General features: G+C 44.0%; 2 protein-coding genes across 8 annotated transcripts in view; one reads left to right on the top strand and one right to left on the bottom strand.

Annotated features, from left to right (window-relative positions):
- Positions 1-4586: 4586 nt before the first annotated feature.
- Positions 4587-14758, bottom strand: LOC139572774 (FAD synthase-like). 6 transcript variants are annotated; one of them, XM_071395538.1, is made up of 10 exons: positions 14632-14758; positions 13095-13280; positions 12575-12952; positions 6947-7060; positions 6401-6674; positions 6136-6283; positions 5885-5983; positions 5461-5650; positions 5201-5274; positions 4587-5094 (listed from the first exon to the last, which is right to left on the bottom strand). In XM_071395538.1, the coding sequence occupies exons 2-10, from the start codon at positions 13272-13274 to the stop codon at positions 4959-4961; spliced, it is 1593 nt and encodes a 530-aa protein (XP_071251639.1). In that variant the 5' UTR covers positions 13275-13280; positions 14632-14758; the 3' UTR covers positions 4587-4958. The 6 variants fall into 6 exon arrangements, with proteins under 6 accessions (XP_071251639.1, XP_071251644.1, XP_071251638.1 ...); XM_071395543.1 differs by having other exon boundaries at positions 6407-6674; XM_071395537.1 differs by having other exon boundaries at positions 13095-13312; positions 14632-14747.
- A 1085-nt stretch (positions 14759-15843) lies between these two features.
- The window catches only part of LOC139572772 (SHC-transforming protein 1-like), a 30432-nt gene continuing 18740 nt past the window's right edge, over positions 15844-27535 (top strand). For both annotated transcript variants that reach the window (XM_071395536.1, XM_071395535.1), the window contains exon 1: positions 15844-16077. The gene's annotated coding sequence lies outside the window, so the exon portion shown is untranslated. The remainder of the gene's footprint in view (positions 16078-27535) is intronic.

The raw sequence follows: 27535 nt of genomic DNA, 5'->3' as shown, positions 1-27535 counted from the left end.
CTGAAGCTACACTGCCTTTCCAAACTGCCTCATCTCCCAGCCTTTCACCTGAAGCAACACTGCCTTTCCAAACTGCCTCATCTCCCAGCCTTTCACCTGAAGCTACACTGCATTTCCAATCCAATCTGCCTCATCTCCCAGCCTTTCACCTGAAGCTACACTGCATTTCCAATCCAATCTGCCTCATCTCCCAGCCATTCACTTGAAGCTACACTGCCTTTCCAAACTGCCTCATCTCCCAGCCTTTCACCTGAAGCAACACTGCCTTTCCAATCTGCCTCATCTCCCAGACATTCACCTGAAGCTACACTGCCTTTCCAAACTGCCTCATCTCCCAGCCTTTCACCTGAAGCAACACTGCCTTTCCAATCTGCCTCATCTCCCAGCCTTTCACCTGAAGCCAAAGGAATATTCAATCTCCATCTCTACCATCTAAATTTAAATTTGTTTGCTTATTTAGCTTTTTATGCACTTTGACATTATTTTCTGTAAAGAAAAGCCCTAGAAAAGTCACATCAATTATTATTATTAACATTCCATACAAACAATGCAATCAATCCAAGCCATACACTGGCTGAAATCCGTTGATGCTAGGACTTAAATGTAAACAGACCATAAATGTAACAAGTATGGATAATGCATCATATTATAACACACAGCTTTCCAAGAAAACAAACATTTATGGTCTGTTTGCATATATTTTGGAAGATATACAGAAAATGTGTATAAAACCTATATAAATTGTAGGCCTAATTATAATTATATGACAATATTCTGGAACTTTGAGGGTTTATGACTAAGCCCCTCTTGTAATTTAATAGGATCTCTATGGGTATGTCTTTGTCGTGGAATTTGAATGTAGATTAGACTACTTTGCAGTAACTGTAGGCCTTTTTAGATTGCACCATATACTATACATTAAGGCCTATATGGATGAAATCACATCAAGCATAGCAGACACCCGCATGCATAGCTGATGTTTTGGCGTGTTGGAGGTGGAACTGGGTTGGAGCAGTTAAAACAGTGACCAGCTCCTCTTGCGATCATTGTCACGAAGCCACACCCCCGTTAGAAGTTCAGAACCAGAAAGTGTAGGCTATATAGAAATAATGCTCAAATTGAAAAATCATTAAATGAAATTAGGTTTTCTATCATCCTAATCAAGGTGTAGATTAACCTACATCTCACACTCCAGTGTTCCAACAAATCTGCATGGGATTTCTGTTAATGCGCCTCTGTGCAGCCAATGGCAATGTCAACTTTAGGTATAATGCCAGGAGCTGCTTGTGAATTTACATTTTAGTCATTTAGCTGATGCTCTTATCCAGAGCAATTTACAGGAGTAATTAAGGTTAATGCGCTTCACTCAAGGGCACAGACAGATCTTTCTGAACCAACAACCTTTCAGTGACTGTTCCAAGGCTTTAACTGCTAGGCTACCTGCCACCCTAATGCAGTTCCACCTCCGACACGGCCAAAACAAGCGCTATGCAGATGTCGGCTAAAGAGGATCTGATCAAATAGATCCCTATGTGTTTTTTATTTTACCCCTTTTTCTTGATATTCAATTGATAGTTAGTCTTGACCCATCGCTGCGACTCCACTACGGACACGGGAGTGGCGAAAGTCGAGAGTCATGTGTCCTCAAACACAACCCGGCCAAGCCGCACTGCTTCTTGACACACTGCTCGTTAACCCAGAAGCCAGCCGCACCAATGTGTCTGAGGAAACACGGTCCAACTGGCGATCGCTGTCAGCTTGCAGGCGCCCGGCCCACCACATGGAGTTGTTAGAGCGCGATGGGACAAGGACATCCCAGCCGGCCAAACCCTCCCCTAATCCGGACGACGCTGGGCCAAACCCTCCCCTAATCCGGACGACGCTGGGCCAAACCCTCCCCTAACCCGGACGACGCTGGGCCAAACCCTCCCCTAACCCGGACGACGCTGGGCCAATTGTGCGCCGCCTCATTCGTCTCCCGGTCACGGCAGCTGTGACACAGCCTGGGATCGAACCCGGTGCTGTTGTGACGCCTCAACGGTCTAAGACGACGCAGTGCCTTAGGGCGGCCTCCCGAGTGGTGCAACGGTCTAAGACGACGCAGTGCCTTAGGGCGGCCTCCCGAGTGGTGCAGCGGTCTAAGACGACGCAGTGCCTTAGGGCGGCCTCCCGAGTGGTGCAACGGTCTAAGACGACGCAGTGCCTTAGGGCGGCCTCCCGAGTGGTGCAACGGTCTAAGACGACGCAGTGCCTTAGGGCGGCCTCCCGAGTGGTGCAGCGGTCTAAGACGACGCAGTGCCTTAGGGCGGCCTCCCGAGTGGTGCAACGGTCTAAGACGACGCAGTGCCTTAGGGCGGCCTCCCGAGTGGTGCAGCGGTCTAAGACGACGCAGTGCCTTAGGGCGGCCTCCCGAGTGGTGCAACGGTCTAAGACGACGCAGTGCCTTAGGGCGGCCTCCCGAGTGGTGCAACGGTCTATGTGTTTTTTATTGGTATACCAAATCATCTGGGCCAGTACCATAATAAATACATGTGTAAATGTTGACAACAAAAAGTCTCTGTTGTAATGACCTGTATTAGTGTAATGACATGTATTACTCAGTAGATAAGGTATCTCTAGATCAGTACACAATGCAGACACAAATATAGGACACATCTCAGTCTAAAGTATGTCATCACATTAAATATGGGTGTGTGTACACACCAGAGAGGGTTTGTGTGTGTACATACACACCAAAGTGTTTGTGTGGATCATTACTCGGTTCTAGGCCCTCTCCTCTTTCTGTTTACACCAAGTCACTCGGCTCCGTCATATCCTCACATGAGCTCTCCTTTCATTGCTCAACTACTCTTCTCCTGCCCCCCTTCTGACACCCAGGTGGCGACACACATCTCTGTGTGCCTGACAGACATCTCAGCTTGGATGTGATCCCACCACCTCAAGCTCAACAAAATGGAGCTGCTACTCCTCCCAGAGAAGGCCTGCCAACTCCAAGACCTCCCCGTCATGGTTGACAACTCCACGGTGTCCCGCTCCCAGGGTGCAAAGAACCTTGGCGTGACCCTGGACAACACCCTGTTGTCCTCAGCAAACATGAAAGCAGTGACTTGCTCCTGCAGGTTCATGCTCTACAACATCCATAGAGTACGACCCTACCTCACACAGGAAGCGGCGCAGGTCCTAATCGAGACACTTGTCATCTCCCGTCTAGACTACTGCAACTCTGTTGGCTGGGCTCGCCGCTTGTGCCATCAAACCCCTGCAACTTATCCAGAATGCTGCAGCCCGCCTGGTGTTCAACCTTCCTAAGTTTTGCCATGTCACCCCGCTCCCCTGCACACTCCACTAACTTCCAGTCGAAGCTCGCATCATGAAACATCTGAAACCTGACCTCTTTGAAGAGTATATCTTAAATAACGCTCACGACGCCCCAAAAAAACACTTGTCTTTTCCTACTAGCACTGACTTTGCTGATCCTTTGAGAGAAAATGTACTTGATACGATTGTGATGTGTTGTTGTATCACCAAGCAATCTTAAGATGAATGCACTAATTGTAAATCGCTCTGGATTAGTGTCTACCAAATGATTGAAATGTAAAAACGTGTTCTGAGGAGCAGCCAGACCTGCTGGTGAGCCTCCAACACATTCATAACTCTCCTTTTCTCCCTCTCTTCTCTCGCTTCATCGTTCCTAGTCTCTTTCGCATTCCCTCTCCTACCCCACTCAAAATAATGCACAGTATATACAATATATCAGTGGAGGCTGGTGGAAGGAGGTATAGGAAGACCGGCTCATTGTATTGGGTCAAACATTTAGTTTCCATATGTTTGATACCATTCCATTTATTTCATTCCAGCCATTACAATGAACCCGTCCTATAACACTTCCCACGTGCCTCCACTGCAGTATACAAATATGCTATAATATACACCGAGTGTCCAAATCATTAAGAACACCTGCTCTTTCCATGACATGGACTGACCAGGTGAAAGCTATGATCCCTTATTGATGTCACTTGTTAAATCCACTTCAATCAGTTTAGATGAAGGGGAGGAGACAGGTTAAAGAAGGATTTTTAAGCCTTGAGCCATAGATTGTGTATGTGTGCATTCAAAGGGTGAATGGGAAAGAGTAAATATTGAAGTGCCTTTGAACGGGGTATGGTAGTAAGTGCCAGGTGCCCTGGTTTGAGTGTTAAGAACTGCAACGTTGCTGGGTTTTTACACAACAGTTTCCTGTGTATCAAGAATGGTCCACTACCCAAAGGACATCCAGCCAACTTAACACAACTGTGGGAAGCATTGAAGTCAACATGGCCAGCATCCCTGTGGAACGCTTGACACCTTGTAAAGTCCATGCCCCAACGAATTGAGGCTGTTCTGAGGGAAAAGGGGAGTGCAACTCAATATTAGGAAGGTGTTCCTAATGTTTTGTACACTCAGCGTAGATTAAAAGACGTAGTTTGTAGTGTAAAATCGTGAACAGAGGAATATTGTTAAAATGTACAACAGAAGAATTACTCTCCCTCCCCCTCTCTCATCAGCACCTTCACAATCTTTTGCCAATCATTTATCAATAAGTAAACTTGTGACAGATTGATATTTTATTTCAAACCATGTAAATCCATATCATTAGATTCTAAGCCACTCAGACACACGTTTTCCACTCAGAAACACACACTTTTCCTTCAAAATTCACTCATTCTGCGATCAGTCTCTGGTTCTTTGTCTGTTCCACTTTCCTCAATCCGTTCCCTCTTTCTTTCACTCTCCTCTTCCTTCCTGTTCCTCTCTTCAGAAGTTGCCTGTATGTTCAGTTTTGTCTAATGGTTAAGGTTGGGATTTGAGGAGGATATGCTGATCCTAGGTCTGTCCCTACAAGCATCTCTTACCTGGAGCCCCAATCAGGAGGGGCGGATAAAAGATCAGGACATGACATTACAAACAAGGAAGTGACATCATTCACGTGAGTCGCGCTCCATTTCCTCATTCTCCAAGAGGTGGGCAGGTCTATAGCGGCTCACGCCCCTCCCATCCACCACTTGGAGAGCGGGGTTTCGGCATGTGTTGTCCATGCTGCCCAATGAGGTGTACCTGTCAGGAGACGGACAGAGGACTCAGTCAGAGACTAGGACGGGGGAGTAGACAGTGAGAGGAAACAGAGGACATGCTTGATTAAGAGGTGTGTATGTCTTCTTACCCTTTATCATATAGAATACAGTAGGGCACATATAGCGTCCTCAGGAATGACCAGATATCATGATACGTCCAGTCCTGATGGAGGGAGACAGAGAGGGGGAGGGAGAGAAACCAAGAAAGAGGGTGGAGAGAGAGACAGGGAGGTAGACAAGAGGGGGGAGACAAGAGAGAGAAGGAGAAAGAGAGGGAGGTAGAGAGAGCATTAGAAGTATATCACACAGATACCCTCAGAAAGGGAACATTGCAAGCATCATGTCTCACCAGCAGGGGGTTGACCCTCATGTAGTCCGGCCATCCAGGGTCAGTGAGACACATGGGTGTGAGTGTGTGTGAGTAGGGGTCAGTCCTCCTGGTGCCCATACACACAGCTCTCAGCTCCGGCCTCCTCTCCTGTACATCACTCAATGCCTGCCGAATACTGCCCTCCACTGAGAAAATCTCCAGGGCATACCTATGGGAGACAGGATGGAGCTCTGCTAAATAGTGAGCCAAAGTCTCTGTATAATAATACATTTTACTTTCAGAGTTTTGCTCAAACTCAAAGATGCAAGGCAGACCAAGCTACAACCATACACAGACCTGTTGGGGACAGAAAAAAAGTACATAGCTAACAGAGGTGCAGTATATAGGGATTGAGGAAACGACCTAGCGATGCTAACGCTAACTACAGAGACCGATAGCTCACCTCTTTATTGTGTCCTGGAGGAATCTCTCCATCTCTGGGAAGGGAGAGACGATGCGAATGTACAGAGCCTTTACCTTGTCCTTACCCTCCGGATACCGCCTGTGAGGGAGGGGAAGAGAGAAAGAGAGAATAAATACGAGGTAGATTTTCCCAGTAAACAATCAATTCAGACAGGTTAACACAAAATATGGGTTAAAAGTCACATATCGTCTCATTCCTTCATTCTGTCTTTATTGCCATCTCTCTCTCACCGTTTCAGTGCAGCGTAATATAGATGTAGTAGAGCAGTGCAGTCTTTGCCTCCATTGAAGCCCACACAGATCTCCCCTGCCGAATACTGATCCAGAGCAGTCTCTATGGTCTTCAGAGCGTTTGCCACTTTATCACCCAGCGGCGTGCCTATGGGAGATGGAGTTCATACAGACAGTTGGGGTCATGGGAAATGTAGTCACTGTCATTTTTTATGGGTACCCTACCCGTCCATCCCTCCACCACCCCTCCCTCCTTTGCTCTCACACACACCGCTGTTGGCCAGTGTGTAGACCTCCTCAGTAGCGATGGACACAGGGTCCGTGACCAGGGGAACCACACTGCCTTTGGGCATCTCCTCCAGCAGCTGAGCCCGGGCCTTCTCCACCTCCTCAAAGCTGTCTGAATCCAGCACCAGCCTGACCCGGTGGTAGTTACTGAGCCAGTCAGGGTAGGAGCCCAGAGCCGCCCTCTTCCCCCAGCCCGCCTGCAGGCGGGTCAGCACCGGGGCGATCAACGCCTCGTCTGCATCCACAAACACCTACAACACAAAGCGGGGGAATACGTAACATTATAACAGGCATCCATTGCAGCAGTGGTCCTGTGCAGGCTTTGTTCCAGCCCAGCACAAACACAGCTGATTCAGCTCATCAAGGTCTTGATAAATTGAGTCAGATGTGTTAAATCTGAGATGGAACACAAGCCTGCCCACCCTGTGGGTCTCCAGGCCCAGGAGTCATGCGACGTTTGTCTACATGTTGAAAACGTCCTGTCGACTGTATTGTAGTGGAGCCAGACGGTTGGTCACCTCACCTCTCGTGTGTGGAAGGTGGTCCCTGAGCCAGCGAACAGGTGCTCCAGACCGTTGAAGGCTCTCTCCAACAGAGACGGGATCCCAGGGAAGATGTAGACGTTACGCACACTCACCTTGGAATGACACAGAGACGGGTCAGAACCAGGACCAGCATGACATCAAGCATCTCCAGACTCTTAAGAAAGCTGGTGGCTCCAACGCACTCATATCTCCTATCATTAAAATATATTTGACCTGGTTTCAGACACTGACCATCAGGTAGAACGTTCATGTTTTCTACATGATATCATGTTATATTACAGCATTGAAGAATACTCATTTCTGATTGGCTAGAAGGGCATTCTAGAATGAACATTAAAACCAGATAACTGGACTAGAGGTCGAACCGATTAATCGGAATGGCTGATAAAATCGGGGCCGATTTCAAGTTTTCATAACAATCGGAAATCGGTATTTTTGGGCGCCAATTATTTATTTTTTTACACCTTTATTTAATCTTTATTTAACTAGGCAAGTCAGTTAAGAACACATTCTTATTTTCAATGACGGCCTAGGAACGAGGCAGAACGACATATTTTTAACCTTGTCAGCTCGGGGGATCCAATCTTGCATTGATTACATTGCACTCCACGAGGAGCCTGCCTGTTAGCGAATGCTAAGGTAAGGTAAGTTGCTAGCTAGCATTAAACTTATCTTATAAAAAACAATCAATCAATGACTGTCATTGCTCCAATGTGTACTTAACCATAAACATCAATTCCTTTCTTTAAATCAATACACAAGTATATATTTTTAAACCTGCATATTTAGCTAAAAGAAATCCAGGTTAGCAGGCAATATTAACCAGGTGAAATTGTGTAATTTCTCTTGCGTTCATTGCACGCAGAGTCAGGGTATATGCAACAGTTTGGGCCGCCTGGCTCTTTGCGAACTAATTTGCCAGAACTTTACGTAATTATGACAACATTGAAGGTTGTGCAATGTAACAGGAATATTTAGACTCATGGATGCCACCCGTTAGATAAAATACGGAACGGAATAAACGTTTTGTTTTCGAGGTGATAGTTTCCTGATTAGTCAAAGGTATATGGTTTAGAGAGAAATAGTCGACACGTTATAATTCCTGCCATAGAGAATGTCTTGATCTACTTCAAATAAGGTCTGTGTTTCGTGCAGGCTTAAACCGCCTCGACGTTTTGATACCCGTGTAAATCTCACTAGGATAAGGTAACGTTTGTCAACATATTTTCATAAATCCACTCTACAATTTTTTTTAAAATCTTCGCTTATATTTAGCCAATATTGATCAGAGTTACCTTGTCCTATGGATATCTACACAGTTATAAAATTGGCACGGTGATGTAAGCCTACACGAAACACAGACCTTATTTTAAGTGAATCTAAAAAATATCCTATGGAATAAATGAAGGAACCGCTTTTCAGATTTTGCTAGGTGTCATGGGAATTATGACTCGCACTTTGGTTGTTAATTCTTACCATGCCCATTATTAAAATAGGATTTCCTGCATATAGAAATAAGTTTTTGTTTTCAACATTCATCACAGGTAACTTAAACTCTATTTTTATTCAAACAGTTGAGAGTATTTGTCTCCTAAGCAGACTCTTCAGTATCATTGTCACTTCAGAGCTGTGTGTGTGTATTTATGTATTATATTAAGTTAAAATAAAAGTGTTCATTGTTCATTCAGTATTGTTGCAATTGTCATTATTACAAAAATGTGTGTGTGTGTGTTTGATATATATATATATATATTTTTTTTTTAATAAATCGGCCGATTAATCGGTATCGGCTTTTTTTGTCCTCCAATAAATCGGTATCGGTATTAAAAAAATCATAATCGGTCGACCTCTAAACTGGACAGTTGGAAAGATATCGGGACGCCTTGCAATCATGACGCAATATGCGCCTACACATGCAGACCGTACTTGTTACAGGAAGCTAAACCAACAACTGCACAAACTGAAATTGGATAAATTGTAAACGCAGGTCCAACGTGGAAAAAACGTAGCTAGCTAGCGTTGATTTGTTTTTGCAGAGACATTTTTTGGAGCATCTGGTGACCTAACGTGGTGAGTGATAAACATGAATCTCTCAATGTTCCCTCTAAACTGTGCGTGTGCACAGGCACGACACAGTAGAAATAAAAGCCTGCACAGAGAAGCACGAGATTGAATTTCACTTAACTTTCTAGAGTTTTTCCCCCTTAGTTAACACTATGAATGTTTGTTTACCTTTACTGTGGGAATTGTGGTTGAATCAACGCAATATTAGCCACTGGCAATGCAACATACTTAGTATCCTAAACTAACTATGCAATAGATTTTTGGTAGGCAGAACGCATCGGAGAAGGATTCTGTTGCATTGACATGCTACTCAGCCCTTACTCTACAGACAGGTGCGGCATAACCAATCAGAGCAGCAGTAGCCTACATGCAAATAGACCATTGCCATATATGGATCTGTACAAAAACTGAAGAACATACGCACATCCACGTACTTTTCGCAGGTGAATTTATGGAAAACGCTGCACACTGCTTCCAAACTGTTTCACTAAGTGACGTCACTGAGTATGCCCATATACACTGCTCAAAAAAATAAAGGGAACACTTAAACAACACAATGCAACTCCAAGTCAATCACACTTCTGTGAAATCAAACTGTCCACTTAGGAAGCAACACTGATTGACAATAAATTTCACATGCTGTTGTGCAAATGGAATAGACAAAAGGTGGAAATTATAGGCAATTAGCAAGACACCCCCAATAAAGGAGTGGTTCTGCAGGTGGTGACCACAGACCACTTCTCAGTTCCTATGCTTCCTGGCTGATGTTTTGGTCACTTGAATGCTGGCGGTGCTTTCACTCTAGTGGTAGCATGAGACGGAGTCTACAAACCACACAAGTGGCTCAGGTAGTGCAGCTCATCCAGGATGGCACATCAATGCGAGCTGTAGCAAAAAGGTTTGCTGTGTCTGTCAGCGTAGTGTCCAGAGCATGGAGGCGCTACCAGGAGACAGGCCAGTACATCAGGAGACGTGGAGGAGGCCGTAGGAGGGCAACAACCCAGCAGCAGGACCGCTACCTCCACCTTTGTGCAAGGAGCAGCACTGCCAGAGCCCTGCAAAATGACCTCCAGCAGGCCACAAATGTGCATGTGTCTGCTCAAACGGTCAGAAACAGACTCCATGAGGGTGGTATGAGGGCCCGACGTCCACAGGTGGGGGTTGTGCTTACAGCCCAACACCGTGCAGGACGTTTGGCATTTGCCAGAGAACACCAAGATTGGCAAATTCGCCACTGGCGCCCTGTGTTCTTCACAGATGAAAGCAGGTTCACACTGAGCACATGTGACAGACGTGACAGAGTCTGGAGACGCCGTGGAGTACGTTCTGCTGCCTGCAACATCTTCCAGCATGACCGGTTTGGCGGTGGGTCAGTCATGGTGTGGGGTGGCATTTCTTTGTGTGCTCGCCAGAGGTAGCCTGACTGCCATTAGGTACCGAGATGAGATCCTCAGACCCCTTGTGAGACCATATGCTGACACATGCACATTTGTGGCCTGCTGGAGGTCATTTTGCAGGGCTCTGGCAGTGCTCCTCCTTGCACAAAGGCGGAGGTAGCGGTCCTGCTGCTGGGTTGTTGCCCTCCTACGGCCTCCTCCACATCTCCTGATGTACTGGCCTGTCTCCTGGTAGCGCCTCCATGCTCTGGACACTACGCTGACACACAGCAAACCTTCTTGCCACAGCTCGCATTGATGTGCCATCCTGGATGAGCTACACTACCTGAGCCACTTGTGTGGGTTGTAGACTCCGTCTCATGCTACCACTAGAGTGAAAGCACCGCCAGCATTCAAAAGTGACCAAAACATCAGCCAGGAAGCATAGGAACTGAGAAGTGGTCTGTGGTCACCACCTGCAGAACCACTCCTTTATTGGGGGTGTCTTGCTAATTGCCTATAATTTCCACCTTTTGTCTATTCCATTTGCACAACAGCATGTGAAATTTATTGTCAATCAGTGTTGCTTCCTAAGTGGACAGTTTGATTTCACAGAAGTGTGATTGACTTGGAGTTACATTGTGTTGTTTAAGTGTTCCCTTTATTTTTTTGAGCAGTGTATATATTTTTTTTTTACCTTCATTTAACTAGACAAGTCAGTCAAGAACAAATTCCTATTTTCAATGATGGCCTAGGAACAGTGGGTTAACTGCCTTGTTCAGGGGTATATATATATATATATATACACACACACACACACACACACAACGTCCCTTTTTCAGGACCCTGTCTTTCAAAGATAATTTGTAAAAATCCAAATAAGTTCCGTTTGAGCTGGTCATGGGTGCACCTCAGCCACGCTCAAGATCCTAAACGATATCATAACCGCCATCGATAAGACAGTACTGTGCAGCCGTCTTCATCGACCTTGCCAAGGCTTTTGACTGTCAATCACCACATTCTTATCGACAGATTCAACAGCCTTGGTTTCTCAAATGACTGCGGTTGGATCGGAGGGTGAGGGCCATTCCCCCCAGAAATGTCCAGGAACTTGCAGGTGCGTTGGTGGAAGAGTGGGGTAACATCTCACAGCAAGAACTGGCAAATCTGCAGACCTGAAATTTGCTGAGTGCCAAAAATGTTTTGAGGGAACATTGGTCCCTACTTTTGCAGGCATGACACAAGTGACTCTATGCTGTCAAATCCTGCCACATATTTCTAGTTTGACCAGCTGTTTTCAAATTTTATTTTATTTTTTCATTTGGTTGTCATATTGGCAGGTTTGCTAGCAACAAACTATTTAGCTAGCTTCTAGCCTAGTGTTTGATATGCAATGCGATCTCCTCGTAATGAACAGTGTCGACTGTCCTGATGAGAAGGCAAACTTTTCTAGCTATGCCAGGCAGAATCGGGCATTATCAGCTCATTGTTATCAATTTATTCAAATGAATGTCAATAGAAAACATCTACTTTGCTGTTAATCTTGCTGAAGAGTTTGTGACTGTGTTAGCCATAGCTAGCGGGCTAGCTAGCAAGCAAGGGATAAGAATGTTGGCAGCAAGCATGGCAACGGGACAAAGAACAAACGACTGTTCACGTCCATAAATATCGAACTAATCATAACGAACCACTGGGTCGAGTCTTTAGCATCCAAAATATGAGTATGAATTTGCTTATATAAGTGAAAATATCAACAACAAAAAATTATACCGGAAAATGTGTGCTTAGTATTGTTTTCTTTGGCAAATGTGGTATAAACGGGATAAACAGCTTAAACAAATGCAACAAAATAAACTTTGCTGTTATTCGGCTGCAGAGGTCGGGACTGTGTTGCTGTAGCTAGTTGGCTCCGCCTCATCCCGCTCTGCCGTCCGTTGTTTCCAAGGTAATGTACAGAACGTGGGCGTTTATCCCTTACATGTTAAAGGAATCAGATGATGCATTTTGCGTCATAATGATGTGGCAAGTGACACTTTACTTCTTGAAAGTCCAATATCTTGACTTGACTGCTAACATTCAAAACATTTAGGGACTGTATCAACAGTGGACTAATGAGAAAAACAAAAAATATGTTTTGGTATTTTTTAACAGTAGTCAGCCACTGACCAGTGGGTAGCGTAGTGGCTGTCCAGTCTGAGGGTCAGTGCCGTAGTTGAGCTTGGCCGAGCGGGGGACCATGGCTAGCTTCATGGCTGCACTCTCCCTATCCACCACCCCAAAGAACTCCTCCACCAAACGGGTCAGCTCCGGGTGGGCATGCAGCTCCTCCTCGAACGCCATGGCAACACTCTCGAAGGTGACATCATCGTGGGTGGGGCCTATTCCCCCAGAGGTGAGCAGGTGTGTGTACTGTGGGGCCAGGAGGGCCACCTCCTTCGAGATGACCTCCTGCTGGTCAGGGATTACTGTGACACGCTGGACACACACTCCCAGCTTCCTCAGCGCTCGCGACAGGAAGGCGCTGTTAGTGTCCACCGTGTGACCCTGAAAGAGAGTGGGGGGTAGAGAGAGGGAGAGAGACTCTTTAGATTAGCTAACTCCTAAGAGATAGGGACTTGGGGAGGATATTGTTTTCAGAGATCAGGCATATTCCACTCAGTACCAAAGCGCCCATCTCCAGTATCACCTTGAGTATCTCATCCCCGATGATGAGGATGGCTGCTGTGACAGCACCCCCTTTCTGTTGACAGGAGGTACCGCAGCTCTGGTGATTCTGAGCCATGGTTACAGTGGTGACCTGGACCTGGGCGGCCACTCTCCTCACTCGCACCGCTGCTCTACTCAGCCTGGACACAGCCTGCAGCATCCAGACCTGAGACAGAAAGAGTGGGGGAAGAGAACCAACTAGAGAGGTAAGCAGGGAAGGAGAGGGACATGGAGGGTGAGTTATGGAGGAGTAGAGGAGAGGGAGAAAGAAAGAAAGGGGAGAATGGGTACTGAGCAGTACATACTAGTTCCAACAAGATCAAAATGTAGTCATTGGACAGCAATAAGTTTGTCATCTTATTTACATAAGGCAGGGAGGGTAAACCAGGGGAGGAGTGTCACATACACAGGATTTCACCATAAATTATTGTCCAGTTAGCTACCTATTCTATTTGAAATCCAAGCATTAACTTGATGAAGTTAAGGTGGCTCAAATGTATTGCTGTCTAAGTTCAAGATACATGCCTGCTGTAGTTATAAGCCACCTGCCTATCTAGAGTGGCAGCCCTCATTCTCCACATACAACAGCTGTTCTGCCAGTCACATTCTGTTAAAGGTCTCCAAAGCACACACGTCCCTGGGTCGCTCCTCTTTTCAGTTCGCTGCAGCTAGTGACTGGAACGAGCTGCAACAAACACTCAAACTGGACAGTTTTATCTCAATCTCTTCTTCAAAGACTCAATCATGGACACTCTTACTGACAGTTGTCACTGCTTTGTATAACGTATTGTTATCTCTACCTTCTTGACCTTTGTGCTGTTGACTTTGCCCAATAATGTTGGTACCATGTTTTTGTGCTGCTACCATGTTTTTGTCATGTTGTCATGTTTTGCTGCCTTATGTTGTTGTCTTAGGTCTATCTTTATGTAGTGTTACGTCTCTCGTTGTGACGTGTGTTTTGTCCTTTATTTATATTGTATTTGTTTTTTTAATCCCAGGTCCCCACAGGAGGCCTTTTGGTAGGCCGTCATTGTAAATAAGAATTTGTTCTTAACTGACTTACCTAGTTAAATAAAGGTTCAATTTAAAAAAGGGCGATCTCGCCACGGTCATTCCGCGAGGAACAAGCCAGCCACAACCATTGCATTGGACCAGATACGGAAAAGGAAGCGAGACATCCCACTCGCACATATTTTTCGGGTTCATATTAAGTCTAATTAACTAAGCAGACCAGATCCAGCTGCTATCCCTAAAGCAGACCGGAACTATGACAACTATTTTCAAAGGTAAACGGCCTGCGTAAAATATCTTAATTTAGCATATGATTGGACATCATATGCTAAAAGCTAGCTAGTTACCCCCTGCGCAACGCGCACATGAGTTTGTATGTAACCATGATCATTAGTTTAATGGCAACGTGATACCCTTTCTACAGATCATAATTTATCTCTGCTGTGACAATAGATAGCAACAATCATGTATTTGATAACCAGTGTAATCAACAGACAAGTGCTTACCCTAACGTCGCATACGTCCTCGTAATGTATTAGCCGACCAACTGCATGTCCTTCAAACCCTGGGCGGTTCTGGGGAGCCAATCAAGAGCAATAAAGTGCAATCTATGAATCCAGAAAGCCAATGAGCTGTGAGAAGGCGAGACGGAAAGTTACCACGTGTTTGTGTAGCGGAAGTACAGGGTGTGCAGTGTTGCACTGATAACGTGGTTTTGTCTAGAAGGGATACAACTTTTTTTTCGTATTAGGTTTAGCATAACGTGAGCAGTAGGTAATGAGAACTAGGTCAAGGTTATGAAAATAGTTGGGATTAGCTGAAATAAAATAAAATACTTTTGACGTCAAATTTCACACCCTGTATCCCTTCTAGACAAGACCCAGATAACATGCACCCAGAGTATGCCTACAATATTATTTTATTATAACATTATTATTATATTAGCCTCGACCAAGCAAAAACACGTGTTTTAAGCCTATCTGCAACAGAGTTTACAATTCTTACAATGATTTGTGATAAACCATAAGAAAAACAATAAGTAGGCGATAGAATGTACACTATGTAGATATGTAGACTGTCTTTTGTAGCTTAATTGGTAGAGCATGGCGCTTGGGTTGTAGGTTCGATTCCCACGTTGGATCAGTACAAAAAAATATTAAAATATGCACTCACTACTGTAAATCGCTCTGGATCGTCTACTAAATGTAAATGTTTTTATTTTTTATTTTCTAATACTGTCAAGTACAAATATTAATATGTGCGCGTGCAAATATGGTATCTACCAGCAGAGGACTCCAGTGAACAGTATTCAGTATGCATAAATGACTGGGCTACATGGAATTATCTAGACTATAGGCTATTTATCATATTTTACCTATTCAACAATAAGGGCCTATTCTATTATTGAACATTATTTGGTCTCAGTGATCCAATCATAAACGTTATGAACTGCTATTCAGGTTTGTTCTCGTGCTCCTCGGTCAATAAATGTTGTAGCCTATAACATAGGCATTACAGTTGCACTATGCAAATAATGTGTGATTCAACAAAGACTGTGTCTATGTGGTTTAATGTCAGTTTACTCGGTTATACCGTAGGCTGGTTTGTTATTGTGGGAAGTTATCTTTTTGCGCAATCCCTTTCTGTCAAGGCCACTCAACCGCGGGCCAGGTGCAGAGAACCACACAAACTGACTGGCAAATGACGTTACCATTTGTTCGCGGAAGTGGCTTTTTTTTGTGTTGGTAGAAAGGGGGAGGAAAGGAAGAGAAACTAAAGAAGAAAAGTTTCAGCCCTCTTTCTAAATAAATTCATATTCGCACTGTACGACAGCTGGCGATTTGAACTTTCACATTCAGCCACTTGTGTCATTTAGTTAGAGGTAGGCCTACGGGACAACAACAGCTGGGAGAAAACAAGAGGCACAAAAGGGACAAGGAGGAAGATAGCTGGTAAGTTCTTCTGACAAAAGTTCACCACACTTCTCTGGGCATGGTTTGGGCTTGAATTGTAAGGGCTGCGTGTTGTAACGTGGTAGAAAGACGTTTTAGGACATTCGAATACTAAAGCAATAACATTCTGTCTGACAGATTAATATTATTTGCTATAGGCCGCCTTACTTTTTGTTGTGCCATCAGTTCGATGTTGGCGAAACAATCTTTTGCTGATATCTATTCTAGCAAGACCTGCTGAGTTGTGTGGCCGTACAACGAAAATATTTAGTTATTGTAACATAGCGAAATATAGCCTAGTGATACAAAGTAACTCGCCTAGGCCGCACATTAAACATTGTATCCTTTCAACAGAAGTCGCAAACAACCGTGTTGTCACTTTTGGGTGTTTTCAAAATAAAAGTGGTTTTCTGCATAGGCTACTAGAAATAGTCAGTTCTGTAGGCCTGGGTCCCTGGGATATCATTAGTTTCCTCACACCAAGTTGTCCAACTCTGTCATTTAAACTGTTCTGGAAACACTTTATAGACCTACATGAGTACTAATACTGTAACAAGAAAAGTAACAGCATTGTTTGTACTGACATGTTGTTTACGTACTACTATAGCAATATGGACTTTTGTTTGTTTTTCTACACATGGAACAGGAACTGATCACTATTCCGCTTATGTAAGCTCCACAAGACCTACTATGCAATGGAAAGTATTCTACCATTTTTACTATGTAAAAACATGTTAATGCAAGAATATTACTAAATGAATCCCAGTGTTACCACACAGGTTTAGAGAAACTGAATCTAAAGTCTGACTAAACAGGCTGGTTTTGGCTTTCTGTAAATGCTCTAGTTCTTTTTCAGCAACCTAATCAGAAGTTAGGATTAAACTACATTTCTGTGATGTGCAATATAGATCTTTAGCATATTGTCAAGATGGCATTCTCATGGAGATGATTTAATGTTTCAATAGGTCTAGGTTCTAGATTGTCATGGAGATGATTTAATGTTTCAATAGGTCTAGGTTCTAGATTGTCATGGAGATGATTTAATGTTTCAATAGGTCTAGGTTCTAGATTGTCATGGAGATGATTTAATGTTTCAATAGGTCTAGGTTCTAGATTGTCATGGAGATGATTTAATGTTTCAATAGGTCTAGGTTCTAGATTGTCATGGAGATGATTTAATGTTTCAATAGGTCTAGGTTCTAGATTGTCATGGAGATGATTTAATGTTTCAATAGGTCTAGGTTCTAGATTGTCATGGAGATGATTTAATGTTTCAATAGGTCTAGGTTCTAGATTGTCATGGAGATGATTTAATGTTTCAATAGGTCTAGGTTCTAGATTGTCATGGAGATGATTTAATGTTTCAATAGGTCTAGGCTCTAGATTGTCATGGAGATGATTTAATGTTTCAATAGGTCTAGGTTCTAGATTGTCATGGAGATGATTTAATGTTTCAATAGGTCTAGGCTCTATATTGTCATGGAGATGATTTAATGTTTCAATAGGTCTAGGTTCTAGATTGTCATGGAGATGATTTAATGTTTCAATAGGTCTAGGCTCTAGATTGTCATGGAGATGATTTAATGTTTCAATAGGTCTAGGCTCTAGATTGTCATGGAGATGATTTAATGTTTCAATAGGTCTAGGCTCTATATTGTCATGGAGATGATTTAATGTTTCAATAGGTCTAGGTTCTAGATTGTCATGGAGATGATTTAATGTTTCAATAGGTCTAGGTTCTAGATTGTCATGGAGATGATTTAATGTTTCAATAGGTCTAGGTTCTAGATTGTCATGGAGATGATTTAATGTTTCAATAGGTCTAGGCTCTATATTGTCATGGAGATGATTTAATGTTTCAATAGGTCTAGGCTCTATATTGTCATGGAGATGATTTAATGTTTCAATAGGTCTAGGTTCTATAATGTCATGGAAGTGTAACTATTTGTTTCAGACAACAATGATCATTTAAATCATCTGTAACAAGCCCTGACTAAAACAGTGCTCTGTAGTTGGATACGTGCCATACAGAACATTCAACAACAAGCTGTGATTCTGGGCCATTCATTAGCCTATGATTCGGGCTGTATTGGTGTGGCCAGATACGTAAACACACACAGTTGTTATGGTTACCTACACCTCAGTCTGTGATGGGACTACTGTTGTTCGACAGCTGGCCTGGTCCTGAGCCCTATACTACGTATGTGGTTTGAGGAGTTAGCGAGGTAACTTTGGTCAACTCTGAGTTCAACTCGGGATAACTGGTACCACGACAGTGGCTCACCTTTTAGCCAGGTACATTTCTATGGCAACAAATCCAGAACTAACCTGCCCCTGGGCAGGCTTACTCAGGGTTAACTCCATGTATCCTGAATGAAGTGTCACGAGTTAAAGACCAATAAAATCAAGTAAAATGTGTGTATAACTTAATACAATTATTATATGGATAGGAGTGGGGGAAAGGTGCTTGTGTATTGATAAGCACACTAAAGAAGGCATTCACGGTAATAAAATAAAGACGGCACTTCAACAAGCCTATTTTACACCACAGCCTGCTGAAATTGCAGCATAACTCTTTTCATTTTGCACAAATTAAGACGTGGTACTGACTCGCCCATGGATGGATGTTTCAGCCTTGTCTCAATGAAAAGTTTGGCGTTCGACCAGACACGTGTGACATGCATGCGCAGTTACAAGCCTGCTAGAGTTAGCAGCAGGCATATAAGCAATATCCACGGTTGTAGTACGGATGAAGCATGAGCTGGAATGTGACTAAAGCTGGCTAGCTTTAGAAAACCCTGAGTAGATGTAGGTTTAATCATAGTAGACCACTCTGATGGTTTGGAGACACCCCAGACAGATAGGGGTCAGGGATGGAGTGGATAAAGGTAGGCCTATGTGTCTGAACAGACTGCTTCATAATATGCCCAGCTCCCATATCACACACTCACACACTCCTTAAACTCACTGTCAGTGGGTTATCTCTCTGATGGTGATGAAGAGGAGGAAGGCTTGAGTGACTGCTGCATGGCTGGGCCTGGGGATAATACACTCTGAGAGACAGAAATGTCAGTGATAGAAACGTACACACACACACTACCAACTAATCTATTAATCTATCTGTCAATCAAAGACATCCTGTCTGACACAGAGCTTCACAATCCACCTCAGACCCTCTCAATCAAACAGGGTCTGCCCAATCTAATGCAGACCCTATCAATCAAAAGCAGAACTAATCAGTCCTGTCTGTGTGATAAGCTTGGCTGGGTGACACCTTTCGTTAACTCCCTTTTGATTTGTCAGACAGGTGTGTGTATCTCCGCTCAAAATTAAGTGTGTGCGAGCGAGTGCACGTATGCATGTGTGCGCACATGTGCCAGCCCTTAGTTGCAATTGGCAACAGTCTTGGATTTCACTCAGCGTCAATTTGTGTATCAATATGAGGCAGTGTCTGACATGTAGCTCACTGCCAGAGAAAAAAGCCAAGCAGCTGGCTAGATACTGCTCTGTGTTAGCTGGCAAGATACTGTTTCAGCTGTTGTGAGCAGCAGCAGCTTATCTGCATCGAGAAGAGGTTTTGTTTCCATGGTTTTAAGAACATTCATATGTATGACCTTTGACTTATTTGGGTCTTTCACTGTAACACTTAATTGTGGACCCAAATAGTTTTCAGCGTGGGTGGAAACACTGTAGGAGCAGTTATCTGGGTCTCAGTGTGTGGTTGTCCGTCTCTTACAACGTAGCGGAAGAGATGGTGAGACCTGAGCTCCACTTCCTGCCCTGCAGCCCTGGTCTGCCTCCTACTCACTTCACATAGACACTTAGACTACATGCTGAGCTGCAGACAGATTCACTCACACATAGATACATTTAAACTAAAGTTCCACTAGTATTTACTTGATGTACATATAACTAACTGTAAGTCGCTTTGCATAAAAGTGTCTTCTAAATGGCATATATACTAATTAAGTCCCAAAGTAATTATTATGATACCACTATTCATAGATTATTAGATTTTTTGTGATACAAAGCAGGGAGCTTTATCAGGGTTGCACATGCTTCATACTCAGGCCAGTAGTTGCACATGCTTCATACTCAGGCCAGTAATATACTGATGCTTCCTGTCGGTCACATTTGGTCAGCACAGTTAGAGAGGCACAATCCTAATGTCTGATGTTATTAACAGGAGTACATATGAACAGGGAGCGAAAGGAACTCCTGTCCACTGAATGGAACCGAATGAAATGAATAGACTGGTTAGCTCCCGTCTCCTTTATGACATCTCTGTGCCTAATTCTGTTTTCTGCCATCCTAGGTTCAAGGCATTGGGTCTGTGTGGTGTGACCTCTGTGTGGGAGGTTTGTGAGGTTAAAAGGAAACTGTTTCAGTCTCATATCCTGCTCTGGCCCAGAGGCTACAGTTTCCAGGGATTTCTTATTGTTTCTCTGTAAAGTGTTACACTGAGTTCCCTATGGTGTGCATTCTTTGTAGTGTTACACACTAATAGTTCCCCTGGCTGGCTGAGCCTGTAGTCAGAGCAGTGGTGAAGGAGTTCTCTGTCTACCATACCAGTATGTTTGTGAATAAAGTGATACGACTCTAGGTTTCTTTGGGCTGTTGTCTTGAAATATCCCATTTATGTGGGCCATGAGGCTGTGAGTCAGAGCGAGTCTGTATAGATTTGGACAGGACAGACCTGTCCTGTGTGTTGTAAAGTATTGATCTCCGTTAAGGCCTGTTCTGGACAGTAAGGTGTGTGCGCGTGCGTTTGTGTGTACAGCATTTATGGGGACCTGTAAAATTGGTTAATATTCATCAAAGCAGCAACACAGAAGGGAGAGGGACATGGGGAGAAGAGATGGAGAGAGACTGATGGGAGATAGATATCTTGTTATTCAATCAATTCTAGCAGTGACTGCCCTGAGAATCTTTGGTTTATATATGATAGCTTTGCGCACTCTTAGTGAAGACATCAAAACTATGAAATAACGCCATTATTCTACAATGTAGAAAATAGTAAAAATAAAGAAAATAATGAGTAGGAGTGTCCAAACTTTTGACTGGTACTGTATATACATTTTTACACCCAGGTTAAAACACTCACCAGACAGATTATTAGGTACACCCATCTAGTACCGGGTCAGACCCCCTTTGCCTCCAGAACAGCCTGAATTCTTTGGGACATTCTACAAGGTGTCAGAAACGTTCCACAGGGATGTTGGTCCATGTTGGCGTCATGGCATCATGCAGTTGCTGCAGATTGGACAGCGGTACATACATGCTGTGAACGGCCCGTTCCATCTCATCCTAAATATGCTCTATTGGGTTGAGGTCTGTGGACTGACCAGGCCGCAACAGTAAACTGAACTGGCTGTCACGTTCCAGGTGATGTTTCCACTCCTCAGTTGTCCAGTGTTGGTGATCGTGTGCCCACTGGAGCTGCTTCTTCTTGTTTTTAGCTGATAGGAGTGGAACCCAGTGTGGTCAGGACAGGAGGCAGGCAGAATGGGAATGTGTGTGTGTTTTGAGTCTGAGAGTAGCTAAGTATGTGAGTCGGCAATAAAAAAAACTTTACTTTCAGACTGCCTGTCCCTTTTTAATAGCCGGGCAGCGGCACACATTCCAGCAAATAAACACCTGTTTCAAATAAATGCTGTGTCTAAATGTAATTGTTTACGAGTGAACTTCAGTGAGTACAGTAAAGATTGTTCAAAAGAAGATAAAGGAGAGCCATGGATGAGACGGCAGTGTGGTTTGACATGGTCGGCATCACTACGGTGGATACAAGAGTGAGTGAGATAATGGTGCTGAAACGTGAAATCGGGGGTGTATGATAGGCAGCCTAGTCTTTGCATGTCTGATCTGCGATGGATTTGTTATTACAATGTTTATACTGGTCACAATCAGTGTGGTAGTCTTTTCAACATTTTATTGAGCAAGAGCTGTGTGCGTTAAGGAAATAGACGCCTGGCTCAAATAGAAGCCTGTCTCTAATAAGCGCCGGTTGTGTTCAGTGATTTAAAGCAAATAAACACCTGGGATATTAATTGAAGGTTTACAGTATTTGGTATTGAGGGATAGAGGAGGGGACAGACTTGGAGAACCTGAGAAGAAAAGAGAAAATCAATGAGAGAGAGCAGACAAAAGAGAGAAAGGGAAACAGACAAGAGTAAGTGAAGGAAGGAGAGCGGAAAGAGTGAGAATAAATCGAGGAGAGCGGAAGGGAGAGAGTTTCGTTTTGTTTCCCCCTATCTGTTTGTCTCACATGTAGAACTGTTAACTGGTCGGTCAGGTGGTTGGGACTGCTGAATGCTGAAGGCCTGGCTAATCTAATGTCCATACCACCCCCTAATCACATTGATATACCCTCAATAACCTGACTATTTCTGGACCTGTTGTGTCACATTCCCAACACACCACCTGACACGGTTATATGTTGTGCGTGTGTGTACACTTATGACAGATTTTGGGAAGGAAAGCTGTTGTCTGGATTTATTTGACTAGTTCCTGTTAGTAATTCCTTGCATTCCACAATGTGTGTCCGAACAGGCTCAATACACACTAGAGGTCGACCGATTTATGATTTTTCAATGCCGATACCGATTATTGGAAGACCAAAAAAAGCTGATACCGATTAATCGGCCAATTTTTTTTTTTTACATTTATTTATTTATTTGTAATAATGACAATTACAACAATACTGAATGAACACTTATTTTTATTTAATATAATACATAAATCAAATCAATTTAGCCTCAAATAAATAATGAAACATGTTCAATTTGGTTTAAATAATGCAAAAACAAAGTGTTGGAGAAAAAAGTAAAAGTGCAATATGTGTCATGTAAGAATGCTAACGTTTAAGTTCCTTGCTCAGAACATGAGAACATATGAAAGCTATTAACATGAGTCTTCAATATTCCCAGGTAAGATGTTTTAGGTTGTAGTTATTATAGGAATTATAGGACTATTTCTCTTTATATGATTTGTATTTCATATACATTTGACTATTGGATGTTCTTATAGGCACTTTAGTATTGCCAGTGTAACAGTATAGCTTCTGTCCCTCTCCTCGCTCCTACCTGGGCTCGAACCAGGAACACATCGACAACAGACACCCTCGAAGCAGCGTTACCCATGCAGAGTAAGGGGAACAACTACTCCAAGTATCAGAGCGAGTGACGTTTGAAACGCTATTAGCGTGCACCCCGCTAACTAGCTAGCCATTTCACATCGGTTACACCAGCCTAATCTCGGGAGTTGATAAGCTTGAAGTCATAAACAGCGCAATAGCTGATGGCAAACGCACAAAAGTGCTGTTTGAATGAATGCTTACGAGCCTGCTGCTGCCTACCATTGCTCAGTCAGACTGCTCTATCAAATCATAGACTTAATTATAACATAATAACACACAGAAATACGAGCCTTTGGTCATTAAAATGGTTGAATCCGGAAACTATCATTTCGAAAACAAAACGTTTATTCTTTCAGTGAAATACGGAACCGTTCCGTATTTTATCTAACAGATGGCATCCCTAAGTCTAAATATTGCTGTTACATTGTACGACCTTCAATGTTATGTCATAATTATGTACAATTCTGGCAAATTAATTACGGCCTTTGTTAGGAATAAATGGACTTCACACAGTTCGCAATGAGCCAGGCGGCCCAAACTGCTGCATATACCCTGACTGCTTGCACGGAACGCAAGAGAAGTGACACAATTTCCCCAATTATAAGAAATTCATGTTAGCAGGCAATATTAACTAAATATGCAGGTTTAAAAATATAAACTTGTGTATTAATTTTAAAGAAAGGCATTGATGTTTATGGTTAGGTACATTGGTGCAACGACAGTGCTTTCTTCGCAAATGCGCTTGTTAAAATCATCACCATTTGTCGAAGTAGGCGCATCGACTATATGCAACGCAGGACACGCTAGATAAACTAGTAATATCATCAACCATGTGTAGTTAACTAGTGATTATGTTAAGATTGATTGTTTTTTATAAGATAAGTTTAATGCTAGCTAGCAACTTACCTTGGCTTCTTGCTGCCCTCACGTAACAGGTAGTCAGCCTGCCACGCAGGCTCCTCGTGGAGTGCAATGTAAGGCAGGTGGTTAGAGCGTTGGACTAGTAAAAAAAAAATTGGCCATATCGGTGTCCAAAAATACGGATTACCGATTGTAATGAAAACTTGAAATCGGCCCTAATTAATCGGCCATTCCGATTAATCGGTCGACCTCTAATACACACAGTCTTTGGTATGTGGGGATACAAAAACAGCTTGCCTAACGTGTGTGTGTGTGTGTACCTTTGCGCTCACCTGAGCAAGGAGGTCACATGACTCTCCACAGCTGATCCCGGTAGCAATGCATGCTCCAAGTGTTTGTGAGGGGATCCTTTAGGAGAACTATGATTCGCTACATGTACAACGCACAGTGATTGGTTAAGAGTGTGTGTACCGTGTGCTGATGTGCGCTTGGTGTTTTTAGGGTTACAGACACTCACAGGCAGTCAGTGTTGTCCCATGGAATACGTGGTAAGAACTTGAGACACACACACAGAGGCATATGGGTTGCTGGTTGCTCCTCCCACTGTCAGCATCTCCCTGCTGTAAAGGACATTGTTTATTTGTCTGTCTAAGCCATTTAGAGCTATATATATATATATATATGTGTGTGTGTGTGTGTGTGTGTGTGTGTGTGTGTGTGTGTGTGTTACGCTGGGGCAGGGCCTGGTGTGGGGTTGCTGGGTGTGCATTCAACAATCACAACAATCACTCTGTATACCGCTGTGATCTGTATGGTGAATGGTGTCATCACACTGTGGGTGTGCGGTCAACAATCACTCTGTGGGTAACGCTGACGTGTTGACGTGGGTTCTGTGGTTCTCTCCCTGATTCTGTCTCTCTAGCGGTTCTGCAGTTCTAGATCTTCTGTGTTTCTGTCTGAATCTCGGTTCTCACTTGGTCCACTGATCACTTTGGTTTTCTCTTTTCTTTTTAAGACTTGAAGAATATGTATCTTGACAGCCACATCAAGTGTATTGTTTCTGTTGTTACTGTCCTGTTTGTGAGATAATAACCTGTTCTTTACCAGCGGTGAACTCAAGTGGTACAGTAGCTGCTTGGCATTGTCAGGTTAAGTGTCCATATTTGGCCGTGTACATCAATGCCCTCAAATCAGCCTGCATCTCTGGTCTGTCTGTCTGGTCTGTCGAGAGAGAGACTCTCCCCTCCCTCTCTTCCTCTGTCTGTTTCCCTCCTCTTTTCTCTTTCCCTCCATCTCAATTCAATCTCTCCCTCTGGTTCTCAGGTTACCAAACAGGAATAAGGGGGAGGAGCCTTTTAGAGGGGAAACAGCCCATGTGGGCTCTACTATCTCCATCCCCTCCTCCATCCATCCCTCTCTCCTTCCCCTCCTCCATCCATCCCGTTGTCCTTCCCCTTGTGTGTGTGTGTGTGAGAAAAAGGGAGAGAGCAACGCTCAGTGCACACGCGTGCATATACTGTTAAATGATTTAGACTGCAAAGTGGGAGAGGGGAAAAGGGGAGGAGAGAGGGAAATGGAACGAGAGAGGGAGGGAAATGGAACGAGAGAGGGAAAGGGAAGGAGGGGTGAGCGGATGAGACAGAGGAAAAAAGCAGCAGCGCGTGAGAGAGAGAGAGAGGCGGCATCACCCAGACAGACAGATAGACAGAGAGGGAGAAGGAGAGGATAGACAGCGGGCTCGTCTCTCACTCAGACAGACAGATAGACAGAGAGGGAGAAGGAGAGGATAGACAGCGGGCTCGTCTCTCACTCAGACAGACAGATAGACAGAGAGGGAGAAGGAGAGGATAGACAGCGGGCTCGTCTCTCACTCAGACAGACAGATAGACAGAGAGGGAGAAGGAGAGGATAGACAGCGGGCTCGTCTCTCACTCAGACAGACAGATAGACAGAGAGGGAGAAGGAGAGGATAGACAGCGGGCTCGTCTCTCACTCAGACAGACAGATAGACAGAGAGGGAGGGAGAAGGAGAGGATAGACAGCGGGCTCGTCTCTCACTCAGACAGAGCTGGAAGGAAAGCAAAGGGTGATGAGAGAGCGACGCAAGAGGAGGAGAGGAAGACAATGAAGGAGTGCCGTTGTTCAGCCCTGCCGTTCTGCTGTTTCACATTCCGCTGAGACGGGGAAGAGAGGAGGAGGACAAGCGGAGGAGAGGATATGAGATCTGGCAATGACTTTGTGATTTAAACGAGTGGAAGAGAGGAGAGAGAGGGTGTTTAAACATGAATATGGTTCTGATGTGAATATGGAGCTCTGTTAATACCATGCTACGGATAATCACCTCTACTCTGTCTAACCCAAAATAAGGAACAATTGTTTTACATTTTTCATTCACTCTTGAAGCAAAGGAAGAGTTCTCAAGGAATTTATTCACAACTCAAAACAAAACAAAAAACATTTGGGGGGGTAAAATAAACAATTATAGGTGGAAAAAACCTGCTCTGCAGATTATTACTGACCTAACAGTTAGGACTGTACAGGAAAACATTCAGGTTGTTGTTATGCAATTTTTTTCTAAAGTGTTAGCTTTTGTGATTAGTAAAGTTTATTGATATTAATATTGACTATCATATATGAAAGTATTTCATCCTCTGAAGCAATATATGTTGTGTTAATCCATGTGTCCTAGCCAGAGTCTGGAATCAGCCAGGTTGGGATGTCAACATTGATTTGGTTTTATGGCCGGTGCGACGTGGGCCAAACTTTGATCATTTCCTGAGTGGTATTGATCCCTCCAGGAGTCTCTGGCTGGCCGACCGGCTGTAGTTTCTCCAGTTAGATGTTAAAGACCGTAATGGGTCCGTCTCGGCTCTGCTTAGCTGCTGCGGGGCTCTGATTTGTGGAAGAAGTCTTATCTCTTTGTCTGAGATGTTTCTGGCGCTGTCAGGATTTCTCAATATAGATCCTGAGCAGGTTTCTCTTTTAATGTCTGTTGCCATGGCAACTTGCATCCGCCGCAGTCGGAGACAGACTGAGATGTAAAGTTCTTTTTAGTCTTTTTCTCTTTTTTTCAAACACTGGTGCTGTTCTATCTATACGTGTCTGTCTAGGGTGGTGATAACCAGGAGAAACAGTCCAGACAGGACCAGACTACTGGTGGGGTGGTGATAACCAGGAGAAACAGTCTAGACAGGACCAGACTAGTGGTGGGGTGGTAACCAGGAGAAACAGTCCAGACAGGACCAGACTACTGGTGGGGTGGTGATAACCAGGAGAAACAGTCTAGACAGGACCAGACTACTGGTGGGGTGGTGATAACCAGGAGAAACAGTCCAGACAGGACCAGACTACTGGTGGGGTGGTGATAACCAGGAGAAACAGTCTAGACAGGACCAGACTACTGGTGGGGTGGTGATAACCAGGAGAAACAGTCTAGACAGGACCAGACTAGTGGTGGGGTGG

The sequence above is a fragment of the Salvelinus alpinus genome, chromosome 4 (assembly GCF_045679555.1).
Source record: "Salvelinus alpinus chromosome 4, SLU_Salpinus.1, whole genome shotgun sequence".
In the NCBI taxonomy this organism is placed as follows: domain Eukaryota; kingdom Metazoa; phylum Chordata; class Actinopteri; order Salmoniformes; family Salmonidae; genus Salvelinus; species Salvelinus alpinus.
Note: the sequence above shows the minus strand (reverse complement) of the source record. Positions and strands in the feature narration are given on the sequence as shown.

Coding starts and splice junctions, on each gene's coding strand:
- LOC139572774 (XM_071395538.1), bottom strand. CDS start 13,274: ATGCTGCAGGCTGTGTCCAGGCTGAGTAGAGCAGCGGTGCGAGTGAGG. Junction 6,284..6,400: donor ACTGGCCAACAGCGGTGTGT/GTGAGAGCAAAG, acceptor CATCTCCCATAG/GCACGCCGCTGGGTGATAAA. Junction 5,095..5,200: donor TGTATTCTATATGATAAAGG/GTAAGAAGACAT, acceptor GTCTCCTGACAG/GTACACCTCATTGGGCAGCA.